Source organism: Xiphias gladius, chromosome 6 (genome assembly GCF_016859285.1).
Source record: "Xiphias gladius isolate SHS-SW01 ecotype Sanya breed wild chromosome 6, ASM1685928v1, whole genome shotgun sequence".
Lineage (NCBI taxonomy): Eukaryota > Metazoa > Chordata > Actinopteri > Istiophoriformes > Xiphiidae > Xiphias > Xiphias gladius.
This window is the reverse complement of record NC_053405.1, coordinates 18,878,010-18,889,452: the sequence shown is the minus strand read 5'-3', so window position 1 is coordinate 18,889,452 and position 11,443 is coordinate 18,878,010. Positions and strand designations below refer to the sequence as shown.

The following is an 11,443-nucleotide window of genomic DNA, read 5'->3' as shown; positions in this document are numbered from 1 at the left end:
TCGTTAAGTTTTTATTTTCTTTCTAATTACACACCCAAAGCACGAAAAACCAAACTCGAACACAGCTTCCTGTCTTTGACATGGATTAATAATTGCGGGATGATACGTGGTACACGGCGTGCATCTTAAACCAACAGGTCGTTAGGACACCCCAGTAGGGTGGTTGCTAGTGCTTAAGGTGAAAATTGTAAAATAAAGGAAAACAGTAAAAGAAACAGATTTGTAATGACTCACTAACAATATTTTGTGAGCTGGTATTATCGTCTGTTAGCTCGACATCTACATAAAACCAGCGTTTCGACAACCGGTGCTGTTCTGCTTCAAAGCTGTCACAGTAGTTGTTGTTGTTTTTTTTAGGGAGACTGAAATTTTCAATTTTCCGCAAATCTCTTCTGCTGAGTCTTATAACACCTTGTTCATGAAAACAGTCGGTGTGGCTCTGGAGCTAAGGTTGGCATATAAAGTGAACTTTATATTTCAGTCACATCAACCAAACAATATACTGTAAGTTGAAATGTATTGTTTTGGACTGTTTCACATATTTTCTTGAAATAAAGTATTTAAGTTGTCTTCCACCAGTCAAAATGAGCGTCTTTCTATAACTTTCGCCAAGAATCAAAGAGAAGATGTCACAATTTAATGTTTTGTTTTCAGTGCAAGTAAACTTGGAGTGCTTTACTATTGCTTTGCCGATGGCAATGCTCACACACATCCCATCTGGTTGGTTGCAGAACACTAAGGCATTTGTTAATCCTGTTTCCGATACACAAATGTCAGCTTCTCACTTCTTTAATCAAATCCATTTCAATTTTTTGGCCTCTGCTTTGGTGGGATCACTGTCAGTATCTACGTGTTTGCTCTCCTCTAGTCCTTTCTTTTCCGTTTTTCACTTTTGTTTCCATTTTTTAACTATCAAGGACACCACCATGAACGCCATCCTCGTATTGCACGTATTTGACATACCATGAACCATTTTTGGCTGGATTTAAATTATGTTCTTTGGGGGTAATAAAAATTTGGTCTTGCCACCAAAATAAAACCCATATTTACATGTATTCCCATGGGGTCTTAGCACCTTTAAGATTTGTGCTGATGCTGCATTTGTCAACATGCTGCATGTTTAGTAAATAACTTTATGTAATGTTTTACATTACTTTGGTAATTTTACTTTACTTATGTTACAAATCTTTTCACCTTAAAACCAGCAGACACAATAACAAAGGTTTTCTTCTTTAACTCTGTTAAGGAGCTGATTGTTTGCAAGATGCTGCCCAGGTTGACAAAACCACAGAGCCTTCTAAAGTCGAGGTAAGTGATCCAATGTACCTCTACTGTCTTTAGTCCGGGGCAGTGTCAGTGGGGGTCGAGGAATCACAACGCCAAGATTAGTTAGTCAGATACAGTACAATAACAGCAGTTATGAGATGCATACTGACCCCTTTGTTGAACCTCTAGTAGATGGCAGCACCACCAATCCCCATCTGTCTCAGGCAGAATATCTCTTTCATCTGCGTAGCTGTAGTCTTTATTCGGGCTTCGTGCCTTCATAAAGGTCAGATCTTAGGCTCAATTTGACAATCTCTGTGGGACTATAAATGAATCACACGCACAGTTACAGGACACTTCTCCCTCTGGTTTCCCTGATGTCTGTTTCAATGCTATGTGTCTTGGTCATCCGGGAGGCAAGCCAGGAACTGACAGCTGTTAACTGTCAGACAATTCAGTTGCCACTCAAGTGTCATGACCTCATGCAATATGATCAGATTTGTGATGTGTCTCAACACTAGGGGTATGTGAGACGTTTGAGGTGATTACAGCACGATGAAGCCAAACCAGCCTGCATCCAATCTGCTGAAAATTTTCTTTTTCCCTGCACTTACCACTTTCATCAATTGTCCCTTCTTGGCTTGATAAGTATCTTTGAAAAACATTTTGCTACTTCAGCCCATGGCACCAACTCTGCTCCATTAGCAGTTTCCCAAATGAGGGAAAACCATTTGTTTAGAGATTTGGTGAGAAGACAAGATGGGTGAGAACAGAGGAACAGTACCTTTCTTACCTGTGAATCTCGCCACAGGAGTACTTCTGTGATTAGATGGAGCCGTGAAGAAGGAAGCGACAGGGCTGCTGCTGGCAAAAAGCCTGTGTTATGGGTTATTTTCCCATCTCGCCAAATCTACTCACGGCTCCATCTGCACCCTTGTGAGTCAGTCAGTCTATTACCGCAGCCCCATTAGATGCAGTCAACAAAAGAATGTGATTGCGCTCCCATGCCTGTGCTTGCCTTGCATGGTGACCAGCCGCTCTGCTGCCTGCCATTACAGCATACAGCAGATACTGTATGACACCACACTTGAAGGTGTAATGTCACCTGGGAGGCGATTTCATCAGGAGTCACCTTGTTGGATAATTTGTGGCCACATGAGAAAGCTTAGAAGAAGGCTTCATTACCACATTGAGAGGACAAGGCATTCTGTTTTTACAGTAGGTACAGACACCGCAGCAACTCCATTACAGACTTTATGTGAATGACAAAGAAAAGCATCTTTTTTCTTTCTTGTGTCCCTTCCTGGAAATCTTTTAGTAGCTGTTTAGAATTTATGAAAGGTATTTCTACATGCAACTATTGAAGGGGCTGGCCCATTAGCTCCCGCGAGGTGATATGTGGATGTGTATGTGAAACAAGCAGAAGGAGGTTTTATTCCAGAGGCCATACGACTTGTGAACAGCTGAGGTAACATGTTAGTTCACTTGGTGTATAGATGGATAAATTCATTTCCACTTCTTTAACATAATGTGTCTTTGAAAGCTATGGCCAATGCAGTGAACTGCTTCTTTAAACTTATTTATTATCTTCACAGACATTTTTTTTGTATTTTTAGATTGTTTTTATAAATGTGCATGACTTTTTTTCCGTGTTACATAGTATTTTTGATATGATTTTTTTTCTTTATTTAGATTTTTTGTTGAAACAGGAAATAGTGCAGGGAATGATCATTCAAAATAATGGGGGGGGCAGTTTTATTTGACCAGCTGCTCAAAAATGTGTAAACAAAAGCTTCTTATCTATGCCTACTTGTACATAATGATGTATAATGACCTGACCAGAGAAGAATTTTAATGGAATTTTGATAACATTACAAAAATAAAAGCAAAGGTTAAATCCCAACATTTTTAGTATTTCATTAAGAGTATATTTTGGCAGAGAAATAATATTTAGGGACTAACATGACAGGAGCAGGAGAGGTTGGCTCGTCAGTTTCTGAGCAACGAGTAGTAAATCTCACGTATTTCCAATAATTCCCATGAAAAACACGCAATGTATGTAAAAGGGTACATGATTTTCCTTCCAATTTCCACTACCTGCAGTCTGACTATAGATCGACCCTGGTTCTGACTTTCCTCACTCTTCTTCTCACTTTGCCGTAATTGCTAAAAGAAAAGGCAACAGGGGGTGAAGAGGACATTTGACACAACTTCTGTTGAGCAAGCATTTACAGAGGGAATTAACTTCTGGATGATGGAAATGAGTCAGCATTTCTTCAAACTTCAGGCACAATAAAGCATTAAAGTCCTCCAGGGTGCAGCAATAACTGTATTTAAAAAAATAAATAAATAAAAAAGATTCCAGTGTCTTATTAAACTTAACTTCACTTTTCAACTTTTATATAAAGGAAATGCCACTCAGATTTATTGAAGCTTAACGTGAGTTATTACGGTCGTAAATGCGGTAAAATGACACTCATATACAGCAGCATGGAGTTTAAAAATATATATAAGATGAAAATGGTGACTGTGACACCAAGAGAATACGCTTCCTATGTGCAAAATACCACAGAATAACGCTTAGTTCTTATTTAGCCCTTTACTGCCAGAATGTGTTCAGGATGATGATACATTTCTGACTCAGCTGCCTGACATCACGGCTAATACTCAGCACTTGGCTGAGGTCAGGATACAACATCAATCAACATGCTGGCCCTGGAGTCGACGGGGTTGAAAAGCTTAGTGGGTCAGTGACTGCACTCTCTTGGAAACTAATTGTATGGAAATTAACTGATGCTCTGAAATGGATGTGCTCAAATAGTTCATTCTCTCTGCGGTTTTTTTTCAACCAGGAGATACATTTTCCCTGTTTTTGACATGTGCTCCTTGTTGAGAGCAAGGAGACATAGATAATGTATGTAGGTGACTTGGCCTCCTCATCAGACATATCACACAATCACCTCTTCCTGCTATGACAACTCAGACATTTCCTGTCTGGATAGTGAGTTGTTCCCAAAGCAGGGGCAAGATTACGACCGATTGCTTAAATAGTGTGTTAAAAAAATACTGCAGACAGATGGTTACGTTTTCTCGGAAGAGAGAATCTCCAGGAAAAAAATTGAGTTTGTAGTCAAATGAAAATTTTCCAAAACACAATTTAGGGACAGATATGGAGTGGGCAACGTGAGCAGCCAATTAAAAAACTAAATACAGTCCCACTGGAGATGAGATGAGCCAGGAGAAGCTGCAGCACGTAAGGAAGACTGAAGGAAAAAGGTGAGAAGATGGGCAGAAAGCCAGAGCTAAGCTAGTTGATATATTTACAGTAGTGTTTAAAGATAATTAATATCAGTGTTGAGCTTTCTGGAGGCATGACTGGCCTGATGTTGAGAGGGAAGAGGGGACATCGAGGCTTCCAAACACATTTAAGTTTGGAGAATTTGGGACATATCAGCAATTTGCATAATGCACTGTCCTGTGAAAGTACAGTGGCTTCGGAAAGTATTCAGACCCCCTCACTTTTTGCACATTATTGTGTTGTAAAGTTAATTTCAAAAGGATTAAATGGCTTTTTTTTTGTCCATCATCTTCACAGTAAACCATAATGACTAACTGAAAACATGTTTTTAGAGTTTTTTGTATGTTTATTATAAATCACAAACTGAAGTCGCTCATTTACAAAAGTGTTCAGAACGCACAGCTTTAGAAATAGTTTTATACTCCTGTCCTGATCTATGTCTTGCACAATTTTATTGTGCAGGTCTAGAGAAAGTTTAGTTTGGTTTTTGTCCTGACGTGATGTGAACTGTGGGACCTTATAAAACAGGTAGGTGTATTTCTAAACCATGTATAGTTAGTTCAATTTGCCACAAGTGAACCCCAATCAAATTCTAGACACACCTCAAGCATAATGCAAGCAAACAGGATGCACCTGACCATAGTTTGGAGCCAAAGGTTTGAATACATTTGTAAACAAGAGATTTCAGTTTCTGATTTTTAGTAAGTTTTTACAAATTTCTAAAAACAAGTTTCAGCGTTGTCATTATTGGTTCCTGAGTGTAGATTGATTGATTAAGAATTGTATCCATTTCAAATCCAATCTACAACACAATAACATGTTCAAAGAGTGAATGGGTCTGAATACTGAATATACCACTGTATATCCCGAATGAAACAGAAAACAGCCCAGTTTTTAGCTTTATCAGTTAACCCATTGGTTATTATTTGTTTATTTAGTTTAAGAAGTAGGCGATGTCTCTCGATCCATTAGAAAACACTCCATCAGAAACCACTTCATGCTCTAATTTATCTCAAAAGTTTAAAATGACCCAGTGCAGAGATGCATAGTCTTATGGCATGTGGAACACTCAACCTCTCCCTTCCAGAGTGGAAGTGTCCAGGATGAAGCTCCGCAGATCCTCTATATTGATAAATGACAAACAATTGACAGGAAACTCTCAGTCATCACTGTACTTTATATGCCTGTGTGGAGTGCTCATACACATCTCCATTCAAAAGGTACCGTTTTAGGTATAATTCCAACCTGTACCTGCCTCAGAACTACACGTACTCCTCTCTAACATGTCTTAAATGACCTGTCAGCGATTTGCTCTCTGCTGGGTCAGACTGAGTGAGGAGCTCTATTTGGTTCATTTCGTTTAAAGGGACTTGTATTTGCCCCTGACCTTTCTGCATTTCGCTGCCCCTTTCTCCTCCTCTTATGTGACTCTTATCGCATTTTAATACACAGCAGCCTCTAGTCTGTCTGCGAGACTAGAGGCTGCTTTTTTTTTTAATGTTTATTAACTTGCAATGTTTAAGTTCATGTCTGCTTTCTAACCCAGGTCTCCCCAGACAAAGAGACTCCCAATTTCAGTGGAGCAGCCAGGTTAAAAAGCCTTAATAGTTTAAAATGACACGAAGTCGCTTTTAATAAATAAAACCAGTACAACAAGAGAAAACGTGTAATGTAAATCTTTTATGCACATTATCAATCATAAGACCTTCGTGGTGGAATTATCCTTCCTCACAGAGGACAGAATAGCCTGATTAGAAGGTGTAAATTCTGTTTGTTTAGTATCAACACCTCGGGCCTGTTATTCTCCAGAGAGCGACTTCCACCTCACGGTTTGTATTAAAAGCTCTTTATTCATCATGTGGGAAATCAGAAAAAGAAAAAGGAACCAGACACAGCTGATGAGAGAGGCTGAAATACACAGGAAAAGGGTTTCATTTTTGGAAATAAACCCCATCAGCAGCGAAAGGACGCGTAACACCAACATCTGTTCTTGAAACGAAGCGCGCCCGTCCCCATCCTTTCAGCTCATCGCAGTGGCTGCCACAGCCGGAGGTTGTTTAAAACAACTGTAGCATACTACGCCATCAGAAGGAAAAAAAAAAAAGAGTAAAAGGTGTGACTACCAAGTCAGACTGCCTCGGTGAACGGATCTTGCTTTGAACCGCAGCCCAACACTCTGTCCAGTTCAAGCCATCGCACGTGGTGTTACAAAGAGACAACACATTTTTATATTTGGTTATCAAAAGGTAGCTTAGTAGTGAAGTTTGGCACTGGACAATTTAATGCCGGACATGCAGATAGAAATTCCTTTCCACCTTTATTCTATTTTAAATGGTCGCTCTGGAACGGCATTTCCATCAGATGGTAGAAACGAAACATGAATAAACAGGTTAAAAGGGGCACCTTGTCAAAGTAACAAGACCTGTTGCACGGTGGACCCTTCTCGTTTAAGATATTTATTGTGGAATTGGATGTTGATGTATCTTTTCAGGGGGAAAAACTTTCTAAATGATTTGTTTTTGCCTGGACTTCCTTGGCACCATAGGATGTTGCGGATGACCTGTTTCTACGGCGCAAACACATGCAGCGGGATGAGCGAGCAGCACGCAAAGACAGAATGGAGTCAACGGGGACGGGAGATTTTTTTTTTTTTTTTTTTTTCTCGTGCGAATTAAAGCAGGGCCTAAAAATTAGAGCAGTACAAAATAATATACAGATGTGAAATGAAAAGGAAAAATAGCGAGCTTTTCGATAGTTTTGTCCAAACATACAGACTCATACTTCAAAGCAGTATTACATTGATTAATGCCCTGCTTATTTTAACAACAAGTTTATCAGCACACAGTCATTTCTGTCCCAGCCACGCAGTCGACACTGAAGCATGCGGATTTTTTTTTTTTTTTTGCAGAACGCGACGAATGTGTGCAGCCTCTCGGGCGCGCTCTCACTGAAACTTGGTGCCGGCCGAGCGCAGGCGGAACAAGTGGCACAGACCGGTGCCTCGGCTGGAGCACTGAGGGGAGCGGTGTCGGGACGCTCAGTGGCATCTGCTGCTGGGCTGACAAGACGCCACCTTGTGTCTCACGGACTGTCTTAAAAAGCCAGAGAGGGAAGGGGCTGCTGACTTATGGCGAGTTGTGCAACAGAAGACCAAACCTGAGGTAAGGAACTGTGTCGGATATTGACCCTTCTCTATAATTAACAAAAGTTACTGGATTTGGAGCGGACTTATGCGAGTCTGGGGATTTTTTCCATAGTAAAAGAATTCATTGTACTTCGGCGGTTATGCTCCGAAGTGATAATTCTCGAAATAATTCTTTGTGGAGGGAAAATATGCGTCATGATTACTGGTGCGTTTACTTTTGCAAAGGGAGTTTCAAAGGGAGTAAGACACACTCAAAACTTAATGTGCAACGTGTCGAGAAATGTTGTAAACACCTTATTATGAAGTTGAGTCTGGTACAAATCAATGAAACTATGAGTTCTGGTTGAAATGATCACGTTTCAAGTAAATCTCTCACCAGACTAAATTTAAAAAAATTTAAAAAGCCGTTTTTCAAGCCTCAATAGTTTTATTCCGATTCATTCCATCGTCGTTTTACCCTCTCCTTCAGATTTCTTCTCCACCATGTCAGCCAATGACAGCTCGGAGTCAGGCTGCAGGTCAGAGTTCAGACCCAACAACAGCACCTGCAGCCAGAAGGAGCAGTCTGTCACCGCCTCCGTCATCTCCATGACCGTGGGCATCTTCTCCAACAGCCTCGCCCTCTTCATCCTGGTCAAATCCTACAACCGCATGCGGATCAAGTCCAGGGTGTCCTTCCTGCTGTTTGCCAGCAGCCTGGTGGTCACAGACCTGCTGGGTCACCTCATCAACGGCTCCCTGGTGCTTTTCGTTTACAGCTCTCACAAGAAATGGGAGACATTTGACCCTCACCGCATCATGTGCAGCGTCTTCGGCGCGTCCATGGTGTTCTTTGGCCTGAGCCCCTTGTTCCTGGGAAGTGCCATGGCAGTGGAGCGCTGCATTGGGGTCACCAGGCCCATCTTCCACTCCACTGTGTTGGCTCCCCACCACATGAAAAGGCTGCTGGGTCTCACCTGGCTGCTTGCTGCCCTGGTGGCTGTGCTGCCCGTGCTGCTGTTTAGGCCCTACAAGGTCCAGAGCTCCAGGAGCTTCTGCTTCTTCCGCATGGAGGAACCCAAAGACTGGCTGGATGTATTCCTGCCGCTGCTTTTCTCTATGCTTGGGCTACTGGCCTTGATGCTCTCCATTGTATGCAACGCTCTGACAAGTTGCGCTCTGCTGCAGGCCAGACTGCGCCGCAAGCATCACTGCAGAGGCACTCTTTACCACATAGAGATGATCTGCCAGCTCCTAGCCATCATGTTGGTGTCCTGCATTTGCTGGGGTCCATTACTGGTAAGAATTTATCTTTTGCACCTTCAACTTTGCCGTATGACATAAAAAATCCCGGAGTGCAGGCTGGCACTGCAGGCGCGCTTTCAAGGTGTTGGGTCAGCTAGGAGTTGCATATTTCTTACTTCCTGATGCCATGAAAATGAGTTATATTATTGTTCTATATTTTATATATCAGTTATATGAACTGATCTCATGTTGTTAGTAATTACCCATCTATCATTGCATTTACATTCCCACATACCATTGCTTTTCGGATCTTTAAACCACATCAGCTAGTTGACCTTGTTGGGGCTACAATGAAGTTTGAGCATCGCTGCGTACAAAGTGACTGTGAGAGACAGTGGAACGGATTTTGGAATAAGGCAGAAATCCTGTAGGTCCCATTATTTGTGATGTGCGATGAAAAGTGGACTCAAGAATAGTTTTTTAAAAACAATACTGCTGTTTTTCATTTGCAAGCTGTTCATCCCTCTTCTTCCCTGCTGCTGAAGCTCTCAACCACTTGTCTATCACAGCAAGACCCACACACTTCAATAGTTTAACTTTGTGGCTTTTCCTGTAAACTCCTAAAAAAAATAAATAAATAATAAAGTATGTGTAGACTTCTGGATCACACCCCCAAACTCCCCTGACCCTAAAAATATCCACTGTCCTCTGGCTGAACAAGCAGAGCCTTTTAAGCTCTCTGTCCTCCTCCACAAACGAGCTCTCTATAACACGGACCCTTCGTCACCCATATCGCTGCTCCCCAGAGTACACTCTCGTGAACTATGTGCCAGACTCCTCAACCCCCTACAGCCAACTGGCAAAAACACTGATCATATTTCTCACATGGTTTTTATGGTACTCTGCAAATAAACTTTAGGTTAATTAAAAGCAGTTTCCCCCCGTGAAGTTTTGTTTGATAGACCAATATGCACCAAACATTGTCAAGTGCTCCCAGTACAGAGGAGCATGAGAAACACTAAATCGTTTTTTAGAAAGCCTTGATTAACAGCTTGGCTGCTGTCCATAGATTTTGCAGTGGGTGTGACCGAGCCCGTAATTTGATATAATCAAAGTCCAATGACAACAAGAGTTGGTGTGTTTGCCAACTGAAAATGACTGAGTGAGATTGAAGTGGAATTTTTAAAACGAGCAAACACGGTACCTCTGCGTTTTTCCGAGTTCACAGATTTTCCCATTTTTGAATAATTTTGTTCTACTGTAACAGTACCTTTTTCACCGTCACCTTAGTCCAAAACTGTTTTTACCTCTGAGTCATCATGTGAAAGACGCTTGTGTATTGAATCACTGTTTTGTACGTTTGTGGAAGATAATGTCTGTCTTGCTGAGGAGATGATGCCTAATGATAGACAACATCAGTCTCAGCTGAAAAAACGTAAACTGCTGCTGTAAAGATTCTTCTGTGTAACGCTGACTTTAAAGTTTATTCCAATGAAGCATTTGGATATCTTACAAAAACACTGAGGGCAGCGCAAGGGGAGGTTTTCAATCACTCAGTGAAATCTCTGTAATTAAGACTTAGATATTTAAATCAGTTATGTTAAATAATTAATTTTAGCGTTACCGGATTTGTCCAGAACCACCACTGTTAATTATGTATTTGTCTATTTATTTCTATGAAGGGCTATATTGAAGGATTTGTGCATAATTTACATATAAGACAATTAATTACTAACTAGTGTTCTTTCTGCAGCTGCAGTCTTTCAGCTCCTTCTTACACTTTCCATTATTTTATGACCACTCCACCAGGTTCATGTCATCGTTCTTAGCACCAAAGCCAAAGGCGAACCTGTATCCTTCACTCTGCTGATGGTGGTACGTATGGCCACGTGGAACCAGATCCTGGACCCCTGGGTCTACATCCTGCTGAGGAGGGCAGTTCTGAGGAAAATCTTCTTGTTGTTCCACTGCTACTGGGGCTCAAAGTCTCATAACCTACACCGCTGGCAGCGCAGCATGCTCCTAGGCTCTGTGGAGACCAGCAAGTCTGGTGCTGGTCTGTCTGACTGCCGCTGCCTTGGCAGATTACCTCCTCCAAAAACTGCGATCACATCGATCACCTGAAGCCTGGTCAGAATGGTTCGGATCTGAGAGCACCTGAGAACGGAAAAGAAAGATGTGGAGAATCTTGTTGAAATGAGACCATTTGGAATACTGTACTACATAATGTAGAGTCTGTTTTCACGTTGCCTTTGCAAATTGATCACCATGAACTGGCAGTATTGTGGTGTACTGTGAAACGTGGTATTAGCTTTTTGTTCTTAACTTTCGGCTCTGTTTTATGCCTCAGCAGCTCTGAACAATATCTATCTAAAATGTTCACAGTGCTCATAAAATATATCAGCAGAGTTAGGTTGGTTTAGTTATTCCTTTATTGTTTTGATTGAGTGATTTCTGTATGGTAAAAGTTACAGTCTTTGTCATTATTTCTGCTCAAATTTCCAGCTCCA

At 41.3% G+C, this 11,443-nt stretch overlaps 1 protein-coding gene across 1 annotated transcript; it reads left to right on the top strand.

Annotated features, from left to right (window-relative positions):
• Window positions 1–7,644: 7,644 nt before the first annotated feature.
• On the top strand, window positions 7,645–11,123 carry ptgfr (prostaglandin F receptor (FP)). Its single transcript, XM_040129356.1, has 3 exons — window positions 7,645–7,725; window positions 8,179–8,987; window positions 10,743–11,123. Exons 2-3 carry the CDS (start codon window positions 8,193–8,195, stop codon window positions 11,055–11,057), a joined length of 1,110 nt encoding a protein of 369 aa, XP_039985290.1. The 5' UTR covers window positions 7,645–7,725; window positions 8,179–8,192; the 3' UTR covers window positions 11,058–11,123.
• The last annotated feature ends 320 nt before the right edge of the window (window positions 11,124–11,443 follow it).